The sequence below is a fragment of the Malus domestica genome, chromosome 06 (genome assembly GCF_042453785.1).
Source record: "Malus domestica chromosome 06, GDT2T_hap1".
Lineage (NCBI taxonomy): Eukaryota > Viridiplantae > Streptophyta > Magnoliopsida > Rosales > Rosaceae > Malus > Malus domestica.
In genome coordinates, this window is record NC_091666.1 from 4,928,181 (window position 1) to 4,951,484 (window position 23,304).

The 23,304-nt window shown below is 38.9% G+C and overlaps 4 protein-coding genes and 1 long non-coding RNA gene across 5 annotated transcripts; 4 read left to right on the forward strand and 1 right to left on the reverse strand.

Annotated features, from left to right (window-relative positions):
* Nucleotides 1–2,346: 2,346 nt before the first annotated feature.
* Nucleotides 2,347–4,852, forward strand: LOC103428176 (uncharacterized). The gene is made up of 6 exons (XM_008366268.4): nucleotides 2,347–2,672; nucleotides 2,772–2,854; nucleotides 3,360–3,446; nucleotides 3,618–3,766; nucleotides 4,030–4,161; nucleotides 4,535–4,852. The coding sequence occupies exons 1-6, from the start codon at nucleotides 2,531–2,533 to the stop codon at nucleotides 4,722–4,724; spliced, it is 783 nt and encodes a 260-aa protein (XP_008364490.3). The 5' UTR covers nucleotides 2,347–2,530; the 3' UTR covers nucleotides 4,725–4,852.
* Nucleotides 4,853–10,076: 5,224 nt separating this feature from the next.
* On the forward strand, nucleotides 10,077–15,424 carry LOC103436919 (heat shock factor protein HSF8-like). The gene is made up of 2 exons (XM_008375371.4): nucleotides 10,077–10,671; nucleotides 14,010–15,424. Exons 1-2 carry the CDS (start codon nucleotides 10,369–10,371, stop codon nucleotides 15,264–15,266), a joined length of 1,560 nt encoding a protein of 519 aa, XP_008373593.2. The 5' UTR covers nucleotides 10,077–10,368; the 3' UTR covers nucleotides 15,267–15,424.
* LOC139197185 (uncharacterized) lies at nucleotides 10,805–11,307 on the forward strand. Its single transcript, XR_011582325.1, has 2 exons — nucleotides 10,805–10,941; nucleotides 11,090–11,307. It is a non-coding gene; the product is annotated as an uncharacterized lncRNA (long non-coding RNA).
* Nucleotides 15,425–17,285: 1,861 nt separating the features above from the next.
* LOC103436920 (protein SAMBA) lies at nucleotides 17,286–20,383 on the reverse strand. Its single transcript, XM_008375373.4, has 3 exons — nucleotides 20,059–20,383; nucleotides 19,711–19,821; nucleotides 17,286–17,700 (listed from the first exon to the last, which is right to left on the reverse strand). The coding sequence occupies exons 1-3, from the start codon at nucleotides 20,228–20,230 to the stop codon at nucleotides 17,639–17,641; spliced, it is 345 nt and encodes a 114-aa protein (XP_008373595.1). The 5' UTR covers nucleotides 20,231–20,383; the 3' UTR covers nucleotides 17,286–17,638.
* Nucleotides 20,274–23,045, forward strand: LOC103436921 (uncharacterized). Its single transcript, XM_008375374.4, has 4 exons — nucleotides 20,274–20,824; nucleotides 21,755–22,142; nucleotides 22,277–22,443; nucleotides 22,684–23,045. Exons 1-4 carry the CDS (start codon nucleotides 20,678–20,680, stop codon nucleotides 22,978–22,980), a joined length of 999 nt encoding a protein of 332 aa, XP_008373596.1. The 5' UTR covers nucleotides 20,274–20,677; the 3' UTR covers nucleotides 22,981–23,045.
* Nucleotides 23,046–23,304: the final 259 nt, after the last annotated feature.

Below are 23,304 nucleotides of genomic sequence, written 5' to 3' on the forward strand. Positions count from 1 at the left end.
TATCGTACTCATCGCCATGAACGCATAGGCAAACGGATTCGAATTCAGATGTATAACAAAGATTCTACGTTCGAATGTTAACCACTTTCGGATATTTTGTGTTTCGTCTTATGCATTCTTAAATTGTGAACCAAGGGGACCCACTTGAGATTCTTGTCCCCTTAGCCTTACCCTATATGAATACCCCTTTCACCTTTTTAGATTTTCTTACTTCCCTTTTTTTATAACTCACTCTCTCTCTATCTCTCTCCCCATCACTTTCTCTCATTCTTTCTAACTCTCACCACCGAACTCTCTCTTTCCCTACAACCCCAAGCTCATCACCTGGACTGAGAGGCTTCGAGAACCTCAGACCAAAACTTGGAACTCCACTATGACAGCCACAGTGTACACCTCCCCCGACGAGCTCCAGTGGCTTTCGAAACTTTTTCGATGTAGGTAAGCTTCTAGAAACCCTTGGGATGTGTTTTAGGGTTAGATTGAAGCTTGTTTTAAGTTGTATACAGGTGTTAAACGTAGAAATAGCTCGGAGTAAGCTTTTCCCAATTTTTTTTTCGAGCACCGCCATTTTCGAGGTGTTTTTTGGCCAAATCACGACGAGTTAGCCATCGTGCAAGGTATCATTCTCTTCATCTCATTGAGAACTATGATTTTCATTTTTGAATCACTCGATTTGGTTGAGTAATGAAGAAGTTATGAGCGTTTGAAGTTTTACCCAAAAACTAGCCAACCCACGACCTGAAACAAGGTCAACCCGACCCAATTTCCCCAAACTTGAATCCTAACCCAAATGCAACCCAACACAGCTATGCTACCCAAGCCCAGAACCCAAATTCGACCCGACCTGGTCGGATCCCAGATCTAAGGCAGTGCGTGGGTCTGCGTGTGGGCGCACATCTTGGCCGACGCATGGAGCACACACGCCTCCACCAAAGGTACTGTGCTTCACCGCCATGGACGGCAACCAAGGAGGCGCAGGCGAATTTTTTGGCCAACTTTCCGGCAACCCAACTCGGCGGGTACGGTGGTGAGTGGCCTTCCGAGCCGCCGCCCCATGACGGTGGGTGCGGCGGTGCGTGGGGGTACCCGAGGTTCCTCCTTAGGTTTTTCGACATTCTGAATCTGTTTATGACGTTCGTTTCCTAAAATTCAATCATGTTAGTATAGTTTTATTAATTGGTCCCTTTATGTGCTTAGGTGCATTTGTTAGTAGCATTTCTGTCCTCTCTAGTTTGCACGACTCTTCGACTACGGAGTATCTATGAGTGGACTCCTTCCAAAATGCATGATTTTACTATTAGAAATGCATACATGAAAAACATGATTTTATGGATACATTTTATGAAACGTTTATGAGAAAATTGGTTTCATGCTTTATGAAATATCATGCCTTATCAGATTTACTTTCTTTGAAGGATTTATGATTTTATATTATGAACATGTTTTATGATATGATGTTTGAGCTACTGAGTTCCGATTAGATATATTTTGGAAATATTATGTTCATGTTTTTATGTGCTGATTTAGTGGTTACTCATACGATCTGTCTACGGGCGAATGATATTGCCTACGGGCGAATGATATTACCTATAGGCGAATGAAGATTTAGTCCTGCCTATGAGCGAATGGTATAATTATATAGCTTCGGTCGGGTGATGTAGGGCCTACGGGTGAATGATACTGCTTTCGGGCGATTTTGATACCACTACTAAGCACACTATTTATGATATTTGTTTTATGAAGTTTTATGGCACGTTAGGGTTTTCAAAAAACTTATTACTTATTATGCTATATAAGTTTTCTAAACTAGGGGTTAGTACGTTGAAGAATAATTGTTTTAGTATTACATATATATAAGCTTGGTCCATTGATATTTTGTTTTGCGCCCCCTCAGAACCTAGGAATAAGGCATACGATTCAAGCTACGAGGCATTCCCATACCAATGGCTTTGTGCCCTTCTCTTCGCTTGGACATTCTTGTAATAGCACTTTCTGTTACACCTTTCGCTTGTATTCTGAATTAGTAGTATGCTTTGAACATGTCGTGCATTATCACTATTATTTTGTTGGCAGTTTAACTTATTATATTATTTTGATAAGGTTGTATTTGAATATTACATTACGTAATTACGCGAAATTTATATACATGTTTCTTATGTTCCCAGCATATGCATTCATAAAATAGCTTGAGTCACTCTCGGATGTCTACCAGCACGTGGCCATCTCGTTGTCCTTCGGATACCGGGATTGGAGCGTGTCATTCTTAGTATAGATAGTATCATTTGTAAAAACAAAAACAAAAAAAACAAAAAAAAACAAAGAAACAGTAGCCGTAGGATCTGTTTTAATGAGATTTTGCGGGTGGGATTAACTATGAGTTATAACCAGACATGTAGCTCTGAGGAACACAGACGCCCAATCCTTCAGCCCTAAATTGTCAAATCCCTAACCCTAAACCCCCAATTCCCTCCCCTTCCTCTCAATCTTAGCGTAATTGAGCTTAATTTCGTGTCGAGGGTCCGAAAAGAAAATGGAAGGATTTGAAGTGGAATGGAAGAAACAGGCACAGCAATGGTGGTCTCAATCCCTTCACTACGTTCATCGCATTCCGCCTCAACAGATTTATGCCGCCATGGCCGTACTGCTATTCACCACGTTTTTGCTCTTACTGGGTATGTATGTATATATGTATATTTGCAGTATAAATTTAGTTCTTGAACTTGTCTGTAATTTTAATTATTTTGATTTGTTTATATATTTTTGTGATGTAGTTAGGTTGTTTAAGCGCCCAAAAGCTAATACGATACTAGTGACTGGGCTTAGCGGCAGTGGCAAGACTGTGCTTTTCTATCAAGTAAGCACTTCCGCCGCTTATTCGATTTTCTTCGTTAAATTAATAACAGTATCATATAACTCAATGTGTAGTAGATAGAAGATAGATTCACCAATTGACCTGCTTTTCACAATCGTTCGTTAGAGCCCGCTAGTCTCATGCTTGGTCCATGATATGTAATGCAATATAATGTTTATGTTAGGCCAATTAATAGGTTAAAAATTGTGCAAGCTTTCTACGAATTGGTTTTGCGTATGGGATTGTTTTTCCGTCAACATTGTAAGATTGTCGTGCATTTGAGATATTATGTTGCTCCTTTGCTTATGTTGTATCCTTTGGTTTTCTTTTCTTTTTATATACTTTCCGTACTCGATGCTTGTTTCTAATAAGATTGCATCTTGGTAGAAATTCTGAATGCTTTTTTGTTATGTTCTTTTTTCCCCCTGTTTTGAGTTTCCTTGATGGCCTATTTATTACATTGCAATGTGGATCTTACTTTTGTGATATGACTTGATGCACATGCCAGCTTCAGGATGGCTCTTTTCATCAAGGTACTGTCACATCTATGGAACCAAATGAGGGAACTTTTGTGCTTCATTCTGAAAAATCAAAGGTGTATTTCAGCTTCTTGTGATCATATCAGATCTTATGTATTTATATCCCTTTGATGTGTGCAAGACCCTAACCACAAACAATTTCGTTGCTTTTCCTTTTACTGTTGTCTTTGTTGATTGTCCTTCAGGCACTTGATGATGCTCACCCTTCTTTTCATTGTCCCTGACAGAATGGAAAGCTAAATCCTATTCATGTTATTGATGTTCCCGGGCATTCTCGCCTTAGAGCCAAACTAGATGATTTCCTCCCTCAAGCTGCTGGTATAGTGTTTGTGGTTGATGCTGTGGAATTCTTACCAAATTGCCGTGCTGCTTCAGAGTAATATTTTCCCCCTTCTAGTATATAGCTAGAATGTGATATTGAACAATGACTATTTTGCCTTCAAGATTATGCTTACATCCATTTTACTACTTCGTGGTAAATGGTGCCAGCCCTACGGGTCTAAGGTCGTAGAGTGATAAAAATGATCATAACAGACAGAGACACCCAAAATTTGGGATGTAAGCATATAGATGTTTACTTTGCATGAAGCTCAAGTTTTTCACTGTAGAGGATGACGTTTGAAGCTTTATTTGCATCAGGTACCTGTATGATATTTTGACCAAGGCGAGTGTGGTGAGGAAGAAAATTCCAGTTCTTATTCTCTGCAATAAGACAGACAAAGTGACTGCACATAGCAAGGAATTTATTCGAAAACAATTGGAGAAGGAAATGTAAGATTTGAATTGTTCTAACATCAGTGTCTTTCTTTTCTCTGATTGATCTTAAACTTGTAACACAAGCTTTCAAGTGGTGTTAATGAGATAACTATATTGGTCGTCTTTGTATCAGGAAGATATTTTATTTTGATAACATCCGGGTTTTCCGTAAATATATTGCTTCCAGTTAACAGTTTTTGCCGTGATTTTCTATTTGGCATCACATTCAGGACAAATTTTTCATTCAATGCTACTCTTGTTTTTTTAACCCTTGTTTCTGCAATTGTTCATTAGCTCGAGAATGCTCTGTGATGTTGTGATTCATATTCATCCTGTTTCTGATTCTTATCTCGAAACCCTGATATATTTGTGACATAACATCTTACAGTGACAAATTACGAGCATCAAGAAGTGCAGTATCAACAGCTGATATTACAAATGAGTTTACACTCGGAGCACCTGGAGAACGATTTGCATTTTTGCAGTGTCAAAACAAAGTTACAGTTGGAGAAGCTTCTGGCCTTGGTGGTGAAATTTCCCAGGTGGAGCAATTTATCAGAGATAACGTAAAGTCGTAGGATATTTGATCCCATTTCATGAATTTGTGGTAATTTCTTGTAAGTTAAAAGATGTTCCAAGTGATTATGGCTCATTGCATTTGGGATGCTCACGCTGCTCTTTTAAATGATTTCTTTTTCCCTTTTAATTGCACTTTTGCAATGTCTAGCCATCCTTGTTTAGTGCTAACCACACGTCCATTTTTACTTCTCACACACCCCTCTTAATTTTCGGCCGTTGGATTGAATGGATTGAAAAAGATTAATGGCCAAAAATTAACAAGGGTGTATGGGAGGTAAAAATTGGTGTATGAATAGCACCATCCAAAAACAAAATATGTACAAAACAAAGTTTTGATAAATGGGAAAAAAAAAATTATGTAGGTCACCGCTAGTGGCAAATTAATTAAAAGACCAGGTTGGTCTCACGCTCTCCGGAAGCTCGAAAAAACTTATGGGATAGTCTTTTGAGGACCTTCTGATTGTATAATAGGGACCTAAAAGTGTCCACCAAGTGCTCAATGAAATCTCGTTTGACAAAATCTCGGTAGGACTTGCTCTGCATCTGTCGACAGATTTGCTCGGAAGCTATGGATACATGTCGATAGGCTTACAACATTATTCGGCAGACGATTACACAAGCACCAAGTGCTTGACAAAATAGATCACTTTATAAACTGAAAAAGATTTTGCACATCTCACGTGCTATTTCGTCTAAGACAGAGAGACGGACTCAATCACATAGAGAGGGTATGGTTTCCCCTTTTTTATCCGACAAAGAATGATTCATGACTCCAAGTCATTTAAAAATAAAACAAAATAAGTCACCTATCATGCGCAGTTTTGCCTAAGTGTCATAACCAATTGTCTAAATGCCTAAGCATTAATTGTGGGCACCTAGGTCTCTTTTGAGAACACCAAGTAGTAGTGGCCTGAAAGGTAATGGTGATGGCGGCATGGGTGATAGCAGTAAAGAATGTGGTGGTGGTGGTAGTGGTGGTGACGGCGATGGTGGTGAGATGTAATGGTGGTGGTGGTGATGGTGGGAGGGGTGATGGCAGTGGAGAATGTGGTGGTGGTGATGGCGGTGATGTTGGTGGCATGTGGTGACAATGTGACGGCAGCGAAGGTGGTGGTGGCAACAATAGTGATTGAGGTGCCCGCTATGATGGTCATGGCAAGGTGGTGGCGGCAGATGTACTTTTATTTCTTAAAACTCTAACTTTGTTTGTCACTTGGTAATACAATCTATTAGTATTATTTCTCTCTTGTAAGTGAAAGACATTAGGTTTGTTTCTCATTGAAGGCGTATTCGAACAAATTTTATTATGTCTGGATCATTATGTTGCTTAGCTTAAGTCCCCCACCCCCTTAGTGTAATATATTTTTGTATTCATAAAGAAAACAAAACATGAATGTTGTTATAGCATGCATCATGAGGATCAATCATGATACAACAATAGAAGTTCAAAGGAACTTGCATAGACTGGTTTTATCTAGAACACATAACACCTTCTATACTTCAATCAAGAGTTCATTCTCTAAAGTGTGTATTTGATCAGTCAAGGATAATGTGAATAAATTAAGCCCCTTGCATGTTTTGTAAAGAAGTCATTTTGGACATGCTAGAGCTACAGCCTATGTCGTTGATATGAATCTCACTAAAACTTTGGAGGAGTTTGCGAAAGCTAACTCACACTCTAAGTCGAACTTTGAGATGAAGGATCTTGGACTTGTTCATGTCTCGGCATGAGGTTCAAGCATTATTCTAATGGTATCCTAGTCACCAATCAAATTACCCATGATCATCTGTACGCTAGATCCAAAGTGACACCTTTGAAGAGGTTATGGAATCCAAAGTTCCATATCTGAGTACGATTGGAGTTTGTTGTACTTAGCTCATTGCATTAGGTTGGACATCTTTTTCGATGCGCCTACATACCACCATTAGGTTGGTGAAAGACGTTTATATATATATATATATATATATATCTATATATCTTTATGGAACTACGAAATTTGGGCTTATTTATCCCTAGCATCTCTAGATCCAATCCTTCATCATTGGAGTGATGCTTGCCTTGTTAGTTATGTTGACACAGAGTTCCTTATCAAACCCTCACAAGGCACATTCTCAATGACGTTTTATGCCTTTATCGTTGGGAATACAACAATATTTTGGAGGTCCATTGAATAGAACTTAGTTGCGATGTCTTCGAACCTTGACAAGCTTGCGGTACCTCATTACGACGCTACACCTCACTACGCCACATGTGAGTGAGACACGGTTGAGAGCTCATGTTGAGCTTGTTCGAAGCACTTGTATATTTTTATTCATCTTTGAGTCTCCACAACGATCCATGAAGACTCTGCCACTTGTGTCAACCCAAGGAGACCATACCGTGCTTATGGCGTCTAAGAAGAGTGAAATCAAGAAGATCTCATGTCAAGACAACCTCATTGATCTCTACACAAAGTCACGGCCGAAGTCCACCTTCCCGAAGTTTGTCGGAGGAGTTGGATTGCCTACACTATCTTATTTGCAATATTGGTAGTTTTCAAGGAGAGTTTTGTCGAACTTAGCTAGAGTATTTTGTAGTACATTCACTTGCCTTAATATGCTCTTCATTTTCACTAAGATTTGATAGTTTGATGAAGTTTTACCGAGACACCCAGTTTGGGTTGGTCATAACCTTGACAACCCCGCCGACCCTCTCTCAATATTTAATTACTCCAACCATTTTTAATTTTTGGGTAAATTACACAGTAACCCCTCAGGTTTGAGGTCTTGCACAAACCCATACAACATCTTTAAAACATTTCACTTTTATACCTCACGTACAATTTTATTTCAAAATAATACGTCCATTAGTTTTTTCATTCATTAATCCGTTAAGTGATGACGTGGCTGCCACATGACTGCCAAATGTGTGCCACGTGACAAAATTAAAATTTTTTTTTTTAAAAACCTAAATCTTCTAACAAAAAAAAATAATAAATAAAAACTTAAATCATAACCCTACCCACGTACCCTCTCCCCCCCACCCCAAAACCAGAAACCCAGAGCACCCTCCCAACCCCCGACCCTCCCTCCCCAGATCCCCATTCCTACAACCAGTTCGTCTTCTCCCTGCACCCACACTCACCCTCCCTCCCCCTTCTCCTTCCTCCATGTTCATCTTCTTCCCCCGAAACCCTTTCCTGCTACCAGAAAAAAAAAAAAAAAAAACAACCCAGCTCGTCTTCCTCCGCACCCGCGACCCTCCCTCCCCAGATCCCCATTCCTACAACCAGTTTGTCTTCTCCTCACACCCGCACTCACCCTCTCTCCCCCTTCTCCTTCCTCCATGTTCATCTTCTTCCGAAAAAAAAAAATCAACCCAGTTCGTCTTCCTCTGCACCCGCACCCATCCTCGCACCCGATTCCACCTCACGAACCCGGCGATGGCGGTGTAGACGCGATCTGATTTTATTTATTTATCTTTTTTCTTCCATTTCTTTTTTGAGTTACAAGGGGAAGAAGAGAGCATCATGGGGAGAAGGGGGGCTTGAGTGAGATGGGTCGTGGGGTTGTGGGGTGCTACAGTGAGGTTGGTTGCAGAAGGGGGTTGGGGGGGGGATGGATAATCACTGGGGTGGGATAGGGGATCTCGGGAAGGGATAATTGTTTGGGGGGGGGGGGTGATGGGATCTAGATTTGGGGTTTTTCTTTTGGTTGAAGATTCAGTTTAAAAAAAAAATTAAAAAATTATTTTTTTTACCACGTGGCACAAATGTGTCAGCCACGTCAGCATTTAACGGAGTAATGGATGGAAAATCTAATGGATATATTATATTGAAATAAAATAGTACTTAATGTATGAAAGTGAAATGTTTTAAAGATGTTTTATGAGGTTGTAATAGACCTCAAACTTGAGCAATGACTAAAATATTGATAATATCGGCGAAATATCGCTAATATTATTGTTTTTCAGAGAGACCGATATTTTCCCACGTATCCCCCTAATTGTCGTTAAAATATTGCGATATTATCGAAACAATCGTCGTGGCTCTATCGTCAGAAAGGCAGCCGAGGCTACGTCGTCACAGCTGCCCATATCTCTCTCTGCAATCCAGGCTTAGACCCAAGATCTGCGCCTCCGTCGTCGGAAATGAAAAATTCATTTTCTCCATATCCCAAAACCCACTCGGGTTTGAATCAAACTGTTTGATGGATCCCCTTGCCTGATGGTGGTCACCGGAAGGTGAGAAAGGGAAGAGGAACGATCCACAAGTGGTGATGGTGCTCGCCGGAGTGTGCGCCACTGTGGTGGAGGTCATGGTGGAGTGTGGGTGTGGTGTGTTTGTGCTCCGAGAAGGAGTTTTGCAGAGATGGGGGGAGAAGAAACAAGGAGAGGAATGGGGGAGAAGGTTCGAGGGATTGGGGAAGGGGGAAACACGAGGAAGTGGGGTGTGTGTGTGTCTGTCTACTCTGGGAAGGAGAGTCGCAGAGAAGAGATGTGGGGGGAGAAGAAAAAGAAAAGTTTGAAAAGTTTGAAAAGTCAGAAGAAGAAGAAAAGTGAAAAGATGAAGAAGAAGAAAAGTGAAAAGAGAAAAGAGAAAAGTTTGAAAAGATGAAGAAGAAGATGTAGAAGGAGAAAAGTCTGAAAAGATGAAAAGATGTGAACGACAACAAAAACTTGGGAAAGTGAAAAAGTTTCTGAAAAGATGCTTAGTTTGGCGTGGTAAAGTGCATTAGCCTCTGCCTTATGACAAAATAAGGGGGTAAACAATAATTACCCATTATCCCGTAATAAATAAATTATATAAATTATTTAGATAATATTTTATTATTTGTTTTTTTTAAAACAACACCATATTACACTCTTGCATTATATTATTTTATTATTTTTCTTTTTATGATCAGAATAAGATAATCTTATATTATATTTTTATGTGGTACTAAGTCATTCATGTATCTTACCATGCAATGTATAAAGTGTAAAATATAGTATTAATTCATTATTTATAAATGATTATGGTGTGTTTAAATTTTTTTCATTAATTACTACATATTTTCTAAACTCACAATGTTTACCAGCTCGCTATATAATCAACTTAAATCAGTTAAATCCATCATGCAATGCATTTCCTTCCAATTTTTTTGTGATAAACTAATAGATAATTGACTAAATGAACATCATACAAAGTTTCAATAAAAATTTCAAGTTTTTCTGACAATTTTCGTGGTTTTTATTTAATTTTTATCGATATCGATAATATCCTGATATTTTCATAAAAATTTCCGTATTTTTAGACTACTGGTATTTAATACCTTGAATTACTATGTAATTTACTTTATTTTTTTTAGTTGAAATTTTGTGGAGGAACATTATCCGTCCCCAGACCCCTGAGGAGGCAAATCGTGCCCGTTTCGTGCGCGGTCTCCCTTTGCCCCACCTCCCCACCCTATACTTCACCGGTCCCACCACTGTCCGTACACAACACGCAGACTCTTCTCTCTCTCTCTCTCTCTCTCTCTCTCTCTCTCATAGAAGCAGCAGCCTAGGGTTTTAAAGTCAACCATGGATGGAAATGGCTTCTGAAAGAACCCTATCCAATAATCTTCATTTCTTTCTCATTACGCTAATTTCTCAATTCTACAATCAATTTCTTCAACGGCGATATGGGGGGCGCTGATAACAACAACGGCGACGAGATATCAGTGGCCGCCGGCGGACAACAGGCGGCTTCGGGTTCAAGTTCGGCTCCGGCGCCAGCACCCTTACTGAAATCCAACGCCCCGCCGCCGTTCCTGTGCAAGACGTACGACATGGTGGACGACCCGGCTACCGACCCGGTCGTGTCGTGGACCCCCACCAACAATAGCTTTGTGGTTTGGAACCCGCCGGAGTTCGCCAGGGACCTCCTTCCCAAGTACTTCAAGCACAATAACTTCTCTAGCTTTGTTAGGCAGTTGAACACCTACGTATGTCTCTCTCTCTCTCTCTCTCTTTCTATATACGTGTATATATTTCTCACTGTTTAAAAATATGCTTTTAATGGTGATTGATTTTGGTCAGTGATTGGTGGAGACAGAGATTGGTCTTATCTGCGGATTAGTGTTGTATACAGGTTACCCAAATGTGAGCCAATTAGGCGTATAATTGTGCCGAAAAGACCCTAGATTTTCTGGTTAAGTCTTTGGGTCAATGACTACGATACCCCATTTGGTTTCTAAGAGAATTCAGGGTAACATGTATGGAGTGTTGGGTTTTTTCTTTTATGTTTGTTCTTCCTTGGGAGTTGAAGCTTTTGATTCTGGTTTTTTGTTTTCGGGCTACTAATACCACTTAAAAAATGTGCAATTTGAAAGTTTGATCTCTCTTATTCCTGCATTTTCTCAGCAATCAGATGGAGCAGAAGTGGGATAAAGGGGAAAGAATGTGAGGGCTGATTACAAGGTTAATTATAAATGTAGATATTTTAAATATGTTTGTGGCATATGCAATACTGACCCGGCTGAGGGCTAGCTGCTGATGATAGAGCAGGCGGATGTGTTTTCTAATGTTTCATATAACTGATTGATTAAGAACATCTTAATGAGAATATTTCAACATCAAAACTGAGCTGTTTGTTTATTTTTGAGTTGTACATTGTGCCAGTCTTTAAGTTTCTGACATGACCTTTTGACTGTCTGTTCTTGGAACTATGAAGTATTTAGTATGCTAGCTGCTATGTGATCTATGCATAGGCATACTGACTTACTGTCTTTTTTAGTTTTCTAGTATCCTAGTAGTTTGGGTCGTAGTTTTCTCTACGCCTTGGTTATATGTCCTCCTCTTTTTGGTCAGCAACTTGCTAATTGTATGCTTCATATGGTCATTCTGTCTTATGATAGCAAATATATTCACTTACATGTGATGGCTAATGCATTTGACTCTAACCGAGTGTAACGACCACCACTGTGTGCCATTTTTCCATGGATGACTAGAATACTCCATTTGGTTGCTCAGAGAATTTAGGGTAATATGTATGGAGTGTTGGGATTTTTCTTTTGTGTTTTCTTTTTGGGGAGTTGAAGCTTTTGGTTTTTTTTTTTTTTTGTTTTTTTTGTTTTTTTTGTTTTCAGGCAACTATACCATTTAAAGAAATAAGAATGTGCGATTTGAAAGTTTGATCTCTCTTCTTCCTGCATTTTCTCAGCAACCAGATGGAGCAGAAGTGGGATAAAAGGGAAAGAAAGTGAGTGCATGATTACAAGGTTAATTATAAATGCAGATATTTTAAATATATTTGTTGAATATGCAACACTGACCCGGCTGAGGGCTAGTCAAACCTTTATGCAGGTGATGATAGAGTAGGCGGATATGTTTCTTTATGTTTCCTATTACTGATTGAATAAGAACATCATAGTCAGAATATTTTAACAGAAAATCTGTTGTTTTGGACAGTTTTGAGTTTCTAATTTCTTTGGGTCTGGAGCACCGAGCACGTATGGTGTTTGTGTATTTTGAATTGTACCTTGTGCCAGTCATTAAGTTTCTAATGTGACCTTTTGACTGTCCTTGGAACCATGAAGTATTTGGTTTGCTAGCTTTTATTAGATCTATGACTTGGACATGCTAACTTACTTCCTTTTAAGGTTTCTAGTATCCTTGTAGGTTGGGTCATAATTCTGTCTACGCATTAGACATGGTAACTAGCTAAGCTGTAATCTTCATATGGTTATTCTTTCTTATGATAGCAAATATCTGCACTTACTTGTGATGGTTAATTCATTTGGGTTCTAACAGAGTGTAATTGGGTTTGTAACGGCCATCACTGTGTGCCATGTTACCATGGTTGAAGATATCACTGTTGGTAGAAATACCACTATTTCTTTTACGGAAAGGTTGCTGGAAATATGGATATAAAATTACAAATAGAACAGTGGTTAAAATTAAAGACATCTGACTGTGATTTAAAAAGGGTTGTGATTTAAAAAAGGGATAATTCTTTTGTCTTTCTACGTGTTTACCTCATTCATTCTTATGCTTTTCCATCTCCCTATAGTGAAAGGAATTTGTTGCCTTTCTGGCCAGAAATGTGAGACGAGGTCTCATACTTTTTATCCTGTTTTATGGCTGTTTGATTAAGGTTGGTCTTTGGACCATGGTGACTTTGCATGCAAAGCATGTAAGACATGTTTAGAAAGAACAATTAGATATTTGCCACCATAGCACTCATTGTTATTTTTATTGAGCCATATTTCAAATAGTATTCTATGAAAAATTTAGTTTAGTTCAAACTCAGAGATTATCTGTATACTGCATTCAAAATTGTTTGTATAGAAATCAGAGATGCAAAACTTGTGAGCGTCTTCTTTCACTATTCATCTTGAAATGACTATGCATTAAGGACATAGCCTGGAAATTTTCATTGTCTGTGGATGTGGAGAAATGTGACATCTATGTGTAAGACTCTTTTTGGTGCTTTTGGAGAGTTTACTTGCTGAATGGTTTCAGTGGGGTGACTTAGACTCCGGCTATGAAACACTTTTGGTTCCTAACATGTCGATGGTCATGTAGTGAGTCAGAGACTGCATGGAATAACTAATTCTATGAAGTTAGTTTTGGAACCTTTTTATGGTTTATGCTTTCCTGTGGACTAGACAGATTGGAAACTGAATTTCGGATAGGCCTCACATGATAGGTTATCTTTTCTGAATGTGATCCTTAATAATGTATCCACATCTATTCTGAATCTGATCCTTAATAATGTATCCACATCTATTTATTCACATCTATTTATTTTGGTAACACTGAGTTACCTCTTCTGCCATCTCCGAATCAAATGGGGAAAGCATTGCAAGGCCAGATTCTTCAGAAAACATTGCTTGAGCAGCCAGTGTTGGCTGGTTTACATATTTTGTTCGTGGAGTGGATAATTGAGTTGTACTCTTCTGGTAGTATTGTGGGATGAAAGAACTCGTTCCTTAAAAATTTTGACGTGGAGAAGTTTCTAAATGTAGGGATTCAAGTTGAGTGGGAGTCCCTTCAGTTCACGTTGAGCTAGGTCGTGAAACCTTCTGATCTTCTTATTTTTTTCTTTGCTTATTTTCGGGATACACTAAGTAGCCTTAAATAATTATTCTCTTCAACTACATTGATCAATTTGCATTTCTCATAAATGATGGGTGTTTGATCCATTGTATTCATCAATGTTTGTCTGCTTATCCTGATATTGTTTTTGTTTCTTTCATTCCTTTGCTAAACCATGAAAAAGTCCCTTCATTTTTACCTTTTCCATCATGTTGATTGAACCCCTTCACTTTTATTCGAAAAGGGATTTAGGAAGGTTGATCCAGACCGCTGGGAGTTTGCGCATGAGGGATTTTTGAGGGGTCAGAAAGATCTCCTTAAGAGCATCAACCGGCGAAAACCTGCCCATGGACATAGTCATCAACAGCCACAGCCATCACATGGACAGAATTCAATGGGTGCATGTGTAGAAGTTGGGAAGTTTGGCCTCAAGGAGGAGGTTGAGAGGCTAAAAAGGGACAAGAATGTGCTTATGCAGGAACTTATCAGGTTAAGGCAGCAGCAACAGTCTACTGATAACCAGCTACAAACAATGGTGCAGCGTCTTCAGGGCATGGAGCAGCGGCAACAACAGATGATGTCATTCCTTGCAAAGGCTATGCATAGCCCTGGTTTATTCACTCAATTTGTACAGCAAAATGAGAGCAGTAGGCGCATAACTGAAGTCAACAAAAAACGGAGACTTAAGAAGGAAGGTATTGCTGAGAGCGAGCGTTCTAATACTCCTGATGGACAGATTGTTAAATATCATCCTCCCATGAACGAAGCAGCAAAGGCAATGCTCAGGCAAATCATGAATAGAGATATATCTTCTCGGTTGGAATCTTCTAATAACAGTTTTGATAACTTCCTTATTGGTGATGGTTCATCATCATCATCCGGTGCAGTAGACAGTGGGAGTTCTTCAAGCCGCACATCAGGAGTGACTCTTCAAGAGGTGCCGCTAACTTCAGGGCATGGCCTGCCTTCTGTAATTTCTGAAACACATTCTTCTCCACGGGTCACTAACTCTGGAACAGTTATGAGATCTCCATTCTCAGACGTCAATGCCCTTGTTGGAGCACAAGAGTCCCCATCAATTCCCATACCTCAGACAAATGTAATTATCCCGGAGCTATCTCAAATACCAGATTTTCCACCCGAAGGCTTAGTGGATATTCCTGAAGAAAGCATGGCAGGTGAAGACACTGGTGTTGGATTTATTGAAAACATGGCATCTGAAGCAGGTGATGGATTTATTGACCCCACTTCAGAGGTAATGAATGGGTCATTGGCGATAGACTTTGATAATATTTCCTCAGACATAGAAGCATTTCTAAAGGATTGGGATGATATTATACAAAACCCGGGGGCAGATGAAATGGATTCTACTTGTGCAGAAGTAGGATTGCGTATGGAAAATGAAGAGCAGCAGCCAACAGAGAATGGGGACAAAACCCAGAATATGGATAATCTGACGGAAAAAATGGGACTTCTTACATCAGATACCAAAGGGGTATGATCTATTTATCTGCTAATGTACATTAGTCTCATCACTATCTAAACTCCACAGACAACATACTAATGATCGTATTTTGATCTCGGGTCCTTTATATGGCCCCGTTGAAAACCAGCTGTACCTTCATCTGTATCAGTACATCTCGTTCTTTATTTTGCAAATCTTATGCGACTAGAGTTTCTAGTTTCCATTTCCCTTTTGATTTTTTGATTTTTCTTGTCAGTGTTGAATGAAACTGGAAAAGGACACCAGCCTTTTATTTGAAGCAATTGATTACCGAACGCTTTCTCTGCATTAGAGCACTTCCAGTGTAGGGAAGGCCTCAATGGCAATTGGCAATTGAATCCCCTCCACTGAATAGTAATTGCCTTTGAACACTAATTGTTTTTTGCATCATTACCCCTAAACTGAGTAACTATGGGCAATAGGCAATAAAATATTAATATTTTTTATTTTATAAAATAATAAAAAATAATTTTTAAATTTTGAATATAATTTTTAACCAATTTCGTCACACCATGTGTCATTATCCGAAAGTAAAATTTTTGTAGATGGATTACGATAAGATTTTTAATCAATTATGTTGTGAGACATGTTTTTAATTGTTTAGCATCGTTGAAAATATTGAAATATGCTGAAAACTGGGAGAAAATTATAAGGTATTTATAGAAAGAAAAAAAATTATAATTTTAAAAAAATTTGTTTGTAATTTTTTGGATCTTTAATATTTTTTTTAATTTATTAACTTAATTAATCTGGACCGTTGGATTACAAAAAAAAATTGATATCCAACAGTCTAGAATGTGACACGTGGCCCACCATAACATTTTTTATTTATTTTCCTTTTCTTTTTAATTTTAAAAGCCTAAAAACTTAGACCGTTGATCTGGAAATCAACGAGTCCAGATTCAAAGGTAATTGAGTGGGGCTGACATGCAGGTCCCAGCATCTGAAAATGTGTCAAAGACGCGCCCCACGCGCTTGACAGAAATTATTTTAGAACGTGGTTGACTTCATGCTGACGTTAGCCTTGCATCAGTCCCCCTCAGGCACTCGGGCATTGGACTCCTGCTTGCCTTCTCCCATGGGCTCCCTTTTAGCCCAATTGCCTGAATGGGCGGAAGCTAGTTTGGGAGGGGATTGGGTTGCTTCGGTTCCCTTTCCACCGGGCTAAAGAGCATGCTGGAAGCGCTCTTAACATACTCTTTGACTTGCTTTGTGTGTGCGTGTTTTGTATTAAATTTTGAATTTAGTTGTGTTTCGCATCGGATTTTGATTCTAGATTGAAAAAAAAAATTCAAATTTTGGTGTTGGTTTTGGTTCAACATTGTTCGGTGTTTTGGTATATACATTATTCTTCGAATTCCATGTTAATTTCATATTTATTTGTGATTTTTCTTTTCATTTGTAATTCAGGTTTTCAATTTTGTGGCAATTCCATGGTCATTTGTTTGTTCTATTTTAGTGATTTAAATTGTTTTGTTTTTTGTGTTTTGTTTTGACCGCTTGGGACCTACCGTTTTAAAGCATCTCCAATAAAATGCCAAATGCAAAACATTTATGCGGCAATTTAACGTTGCGAAAAACTTTCTATTCTTACCTGATATGTCAATCTTTTTATTTTATTTTATTTTATTGTTTTTGTAATATTTATGACTTGTTTATTAAAGAGCGTAAACTCTTGGTTAAATACACATCAAACAAGCTACATATAGGTGGATCCCACTCTTACTCAATTTATAGAAGGATTTGGCATCAATCTCTTAAAATTCTAATAGAAAACAAGTAACACAACACATCTTTAAGAGTACATAGTGCCCGTGATTAAAAAAACAAAGTCCTTCACACATGCTCATGCAGAGAGGCTAGCGTAAGATAATGGAACTGTCAAACAGCTGAGCACAAAACTTTATTCTTTTACTTTTTGGTCAGAAAGAACTTTCATTAAACACCAAATTGATGGATTTGAAACACGAATCAACTAAAATTAGGAGTTAGGAGTTGGCGGAACCCCAATGATCATTTGTGATAAAAAGTAAAAGGCCAATAGTATATTCAATTTTTGCCAACATTGCAATTCTCAGTATTGTATTTTGATTTCATATCAGATACAACTGCATAGTAGTGACATTCGAGAGCTTGCCCCTTCGGGTTTGACACAACAATAGAGCATTATCCCACTAAGTGGAGTCGGCTATATAAATCTTAGAATGACAACCAAATTGCTTTGCCTTCTCATATATTGACTCATTTACCAAACAGACAGAAGAAAACCCAAAATGTTTGTAATCATGTACCAAAGCAGCAATCCAGGAGCCCTCATGCTAGTTAACATCATACATATGCAAGAACGCATTATCCTTCCTGGCTGAAAATCATTTTGGTGGTGCCATATTCCATTTATTTGATGCTTCCTTGTGCTTCTGGAGAAAACCGCCTGATTAAGAAAAAATAACAGCAAGTTACCAACCATTTGAGGTCACAATTCAAATACTGATGAGCGAGCGAGCGTTACCAGAATGAAAATCACCACAAGTCAAACAGGCATGCGAAACTAACTTATTTCTGTTTTGGAAGAAACAAATTAATGATCCTAGCACAGGAAGTCATTTCCTAAGTTGTTGGTTCCAGAAATCAAGCATTCAACCCACCCAAATGAAACCTTCATATCCCCAGGAAAAAAAAAATTATAGCCGATTACCGTCAATGTCCAGAGGTTGTCACCTCCATGCCTCTGCCTTCTCCAAGGTTAGAGGGCTAATCGCTAGATGGGTTGGCAGATCAAGGGGTGGGGTGTGGGAGCAAGATCAGAGAACAGGAATTGGAGTTATGCTTCTATGACTACACATTCTTTTATGGCATGCCGTGTTTTCTGGCAAGTGGTTTGTTGTGTTCACTACCTGCCCACATTTCAAAATAAATTACAACGGTGGATGTTCATTATCTCCTCTTGCACAAAATGGATGTCAGTGAATTGGAAGGTTCTAAAAAGCAAACTATGATGAGAAAGATTCTAGAGTATGGCTTCATTTCATTTCGTTTCAAGGTATAACTAGTTAGCTTCATAAGTGCTCCCAAACTCAATTAACACCATCACAGATTTACAAAGAAAGGGTGTACATGTTAACATCTTCTTCCCAGTGTATTATGAATCAAACCATATCTTCTTACAACATGAACAAAGACCCTAGGTGGTATTCTGTTTAGAACTTTGAAGCACAAAAGTGGCTACGGGCATAGGATCTGGGAAGGGAAATGACTCTACATGGAAAGTCCTAATTTTGGGGCATCCAAAAAACATGCATAACCATTTCACTGCAAACTAGTAGGAACCAAAGAGGAAGTCAATTAAAAATCAGAATTTAGCAAGGAAATAGAAACAATAGCAGCAATGCAGCATGATTCCCAAAGCATCTGTAACCTAATAGCATTTTCAGTCTGTGAAAAACAGAGAGCTGCAAACGGTAGAGACTCATGGTGTACATGAAGCAGATTAATAAAATTTGAACCACATATAAAGGCAGATTTGTTTTTATGATTACAATGTCTACGTGTTCTATAATAAATACCATTTATTCCATAAACAAGCACAACTAAGGCATGCAGAGAAAATGAATACCATAAGCGCACGATACTCATTGAGTATTACTCAACAGAGAAAATGAACTGGGCATGCTGTACCAAAACAGTTAGCCACATCCAAGATTACTTTCTACATCAAAAGCTGCATAACATTCAAGGCGGCTAATGCAAATTGCTTCAAACCCTATGCTACAGGTGTTCAAATAACTGGCTTGAGCTGACCAAGTTGGTTCAGGTACTCTACTTCCTGTGGGTTTGTTTCAGTCACAAATTTAGTACATGATCGATATTAAGTTAGTCGACTGTTGGGTGTTATGAAGCCAACAAAACCAATCCCATCGGACTATATATTGAGTGCCAAATATGATGTCTAGTCAACATGATGAGGACATGAGCATCAACTTTAGGTTTACTGTTGAACGAGATGAAAAGAGAGAAACTGATCTAATCCCCTTTGTACGTATGCAAATTAACTGTACAGCTGTCCAAGTTTTCAATGCATTTAAGCTCTAGTTTTGAAACCTTGTGGAAGAAGCTAGATAAGGCGGGTCTTCTATGAGTTACCAGCCCTACCAAACTGATATATATAGTTACAGTACTCTAATTATGTTTTGAGGAATCCTAACTGTAGTTGGTGCCGAATGTCACGAGAAGCTGACACCATAAAAACCTACCGAATTTGAAGCACTTGGAATGAAACGCACTGAAAATCAAGGGCATTGTTGTTTTATTTTGTTCTTGATAAAAATTCAAAAGTTTGATACGGATGACACCAAAGCAGGCGCATAAAAGACACGGTAAAATTCAAGATCGAAACTTTGAATTATCTTGAACCAAAACTAGTTAGGAAGCATAACTAACAAACCTTGTCTTGATATAGGGATAACGCGATGGCGCGGCCCTTCGAACATCCAATTATCTTCTTCAAGGGATTTAACCACCTTGTTAAGTGCATCCATAAGATCGGATTTTATAACTGCAACGTCGAAAAGTAAACACTCAGATTTCGCATAAACTATACGCATCAAAACAAAACAAAACAAAAACAAACAAAGCAGAGATGCATTCAATGATCAATCGATTTCTTTGATGACAACAGAAACAAGAAACCAAAATCATGTAATCAAATATTTGAACCAGTAAAAGTGGAAACAAATAAATAAACAAACAATTGGAAAGTGAGATTGGAAAGCGAAAAGTGAGAGGAACGAACCAAGTAATGCTTCTTGTTTGCGATCTTGAATGGAAATGAGGTCGGAGGGGAAGAAGAGATCGTCGGAGAGAGCGGCGGCGGCGGCAGGATTGGAATTGCTTCGTTCTCTTTCTCCGGCTATCGCTGTCGTCGATATCGACGAATGTGCCGGCGATGAATTCGAATTACTCATTCTCTCTGTCGTATACAAGGAAGAGATTTGGAAATGTTTTTTTTTTTTTTTTTTTTGGAATTACTGAAACTCCTAAAATCCCTTAATTTTAAAGAAGTCAGTATCCAGTTTACTCATCATGATACGTGGTCCAATAAAATCCTAACACGTGTCCACTTTGCCCACCTTCTTCGACCTTTGTCCCTGCAAATCCGAAAGCCTTCTCTTCCTCCAACTTTGCCCTTCGTCGATCCCATCCCCGTCTTATCCTCCCTCCTCCGTTGACTCCGCGGTCGTCCCCTCCAACCTCTCTCCTCCTTCGCCTCCCTTCCTCTGCAATTCCGACCACCAGACCTGATAATACATGTGTTCTCCTCGGCGCCCTCCGCCGTCTTCTCTCACCACCACCAGCCACCGCCCCTCGACCGAATCCATGGCGCCTCCATTATTTTGAGATCTGAATCTAACATGAAAGTAGAAACCATGAAGGCAAGAACATCCCAGCCATCAGCCGCCGTTGCCTTCTCCAATTCCTTCCTTCTGGGATTTGCCTTGGTATTCTTCTCCGCCATTGGTTTCTGCACACATTCCTCTGCACATTATTCAACTCATCAGGTCAGTGCTTGGTTTTCTCAGATTCCTCAATTTGTTCACATATTTTTATATGCTTCGTTGGATGTTGGGAGAGAAGGATTACAATTTTTTAGTGTTGAGAAATTTTGAGCTCTTCCAAAAAAACTGGTTGTGTCGTTGGGGGAGTAGCTGCTCCTGTTATACATGTTCATGGTGTGTTGTTGCATAAGCATAGCCCCTCATGTTCTTTCGCCTTTTCTTCGTGTTGCTAAAGCAGGTTGTTAGTTACTCGATTGTAATCCGCCTTCGTGTAATCCCCTACCTTTTAGATTTTTAAAATCATGAACAAACTGGATTCACAGTGAGTGCCTTCATGTATTCCACTGCTCAAAAACATAAAAAGAAATGAATGGAACAGAACGATGATGTAGGACAATAGGGGATAGAGAAATAGAAGAGATCCGGACTCACTCCGGCCTTTGGAATCACACCAATAGAAAATTTGGAAAAATTCCGGCATCACACCGGACTTCAGCATAACACCAAAGGTGCCTTGGAATCACTCCAAGGTTGTTGTGCCTCACACACAAGCAGAAACTCTAGGCTTTCTTGTTTTCACTAACAATCTGATTTCAAAAGCTTACAAAGTAGCCCCATTTATAGCATCTTTTGTCAAAGTTATCAGTTCCTTGCTTGTATATTTGTCGATTTACCATTGCAGTCCACTCTATATTCGTTGTATTTTCTGTTCGCGCATGTTTTGTATATGTCCTCTCTTTCTTCTATTTAGATACATGTCATTTATGGCTTATAACCGGTGTCCTTGCATTTTTCTACTTTATTAATCTATGTTTATTTATTCTTCCTTTGCTAACCTTTTTGTATGTATTGACGAGCAGATAAGAAAAGTAAACACTATTATAAATTGTGACTCCATCTTCGTGTCTGTGACATATATTTTTCATTTTTCAGGCGGGCAGTGATTCAAACTATGATGGTGGTGGCTCAAATATCAGTGCCTTTTCTAGTTTCAACAAGTATATTATGCAGTCTTATTACGAAAAATATGAAAACTTGTTCGATTCAGATTTCCAAGATTTTGTAGCACAAGAGCTTCCTTTTGGTTTGTGTGAGGTGCTGCCACATGATCTGAGTCTTGTTGTTAGACCCCCAATTTTGCGCCGCAATTTGATAGGCAAAGGTTCTCATCGTCATCTCACCTCATCCATTAGAGTAAACATCAAACCAGAGCCCATATTTGAGCTACCAACTCACCATTGTGAGCTCATAATCATTGAGAGACTGCCATCTGGAGTATTTGCAGATCCATTTGAGCTTCAACATCTCCTTCAGCGTGGTGGTAAGTGTTCCTTCTTGTTTCTGCTCTACTCCCTACGCGCCACAAATGAAAACAAAATACTACACATTACCCTGTTATTTAGAGATGTTGCACTAATTTCGTTTCTTGTATTTCTGATTTTCCATATATTGCAGCATATAGCGCTATAGCTGTGTTTGGAGATGCAAATTTGGAACTGCCTTCATTTCTTTCTAATCGTACCTCTGTTGAGGTTCACATGGATATTGGTCATAATTTTTTATTGAGGCATGACAAAGAGTCTAACATCAACATAGAGCTTCCATTGCATGCACGATATCCAGTAAGTGGAAAGGTTTTGAATTAAATTTGTAACTGTATCTGATTTCCCTGTGAAGATATTTTTCACCTCGGCAGGTTCTACATTCGTTCTGCATTTGCATATATGGTTTGAAATTGGGATATTTGGCCTTTTTAGTTGTTAAAACTTTGAGGCATGTGTTGTGCGCTGAGGATTCTGAAACCTGATATATTCGTTATTTTGTATCATTTGACCTTGCTTTTTTTCTTTTTCTGACTGCAGCCTCTAGATGAAAGCGGCTATTGGGAAGTCAAATTTGGTATGCCGGATTTGTTCATGCGTTGTAGCATTGAGGGAACTTCACAAAATCAAAGCTGTTTGTATAAGATGCCAGAGATCAATGGTTCTGAATTAGGATACAGTAAACTTGTCTGGAAAATCCCTTCTGGGATGAAGGCGCATGCTGGAATCGTATCCACTCTCACGTTCGTTGCAGCCTTAATGTCGGCTTTTGCAATTGCTGCCACATCCATTTTTCATTCAGGCATTGCCTCCGGCAAACATTTGAAAGAATCTTAATTCATTAAACATGTTTGTTGCTTTACAGTCATTTAGCATTCATTTATATGAATTGGCTTTCATAACTTGCACCGAGTTCTCCTTTTCGATCCATCCTTTGTTTTTAAGTGACTTATTTCCCATTCTCACTTTGTCATATTGATGTTCACCCGTTTGGTTGAAGAGGCATTGGAGGTTGGCGGGCTGAACAATTTATATGCCACGGATACAAAAATACAGTGACCAAATTGGCTGAATTAAAAGCACGACCAAAATAGGTTTTGACCCAAAACACAGTGATCAGAAAGGCTGTTAACTGCCATTTATTCAGTCAAGGTGGGATTT

Excerpts from the sequence above, each read along its gene's own strand:
- LOC103428176 (XM_008366268.4), top strand. The coding sequence starts at position 2,531 with ATGGAAGGATTTGAAGTGGAATGGAAGAAACAGGCACAGCAATGGTGG. Across the intron at positions 2,673-2,771 it reads CACGTTTTTGCTCTTACTGG|TTAGGTTGTTTAAGCGCCCA; the intron begins GTATGTATGTAT and ends TTTGTGATGTAG. Across the intron at positions 3,767-4,029 it reads AATTGCCGTGCTGCTTCAGA|GTACCTGTATGATATTTTGA; the intron begins GTAATATTTTCC and ends TATTTGCATCAG.
- LOC103436919 (XM_008375371.4), top strand. The coding sequence starts at position 10,369 with ATGGGGGGCGCTGATAACAACAACGGCGACGAGATATCAGTGGCCGCC. Across the intron at positions 10,672-14,009 it reads TTAGGCAGTTGAACACCTAC|GGATTTAGGAAGGTTGATCC; the intron begins GTATGTCTCTCT and ends TTATTCGAAAAG.
- LOC103436920 (XM_008375373.4), bottom strand. The coding sequence starts at position 20,230 with ATGAGTAATTCGAATTCATCGCCGGCACATTCGTCGATATCGACGACA. Across the intron at positions 19,822-20,058 it reads CAAACAAGAAGCATTACTTG|TTATAAAATCCGATCTTATG; the intron begins GTTCGTTCCTCT and ends TCGACGTTGCAG. Across the intron at positions 17,701-19,710 it reads TATCCCTATATCAAGACAAG|GCGGTTTTCTCCAGAAGCAC; the intron begins GTTTGTTAGTTA and ends TTTCTTAATCAG.
- LOC103436921 (XM_008375374.4), top strand. The coding sequence starts at position 20,678 with ATGAAAGTAGAAACCATGAAGGCAAGAACATCCCAGCCATCAGCCGCC. Across the intron at positions 22,143-22,276 it reads ACATCTCCTTCAGCGTGGTG|CATATAGCGCTATAGCTGTG; the intron begins GTAAGTGTTCCT and ends CATATATTGCAG. Across the intron at positions 22,444-22,683 it reads CATTGCATGCACGATATCCA|CCTCTAGATGAAAGCGGCTA; the intron begins GTAAGTGGAAAG and ends TTCTGACTGCAG.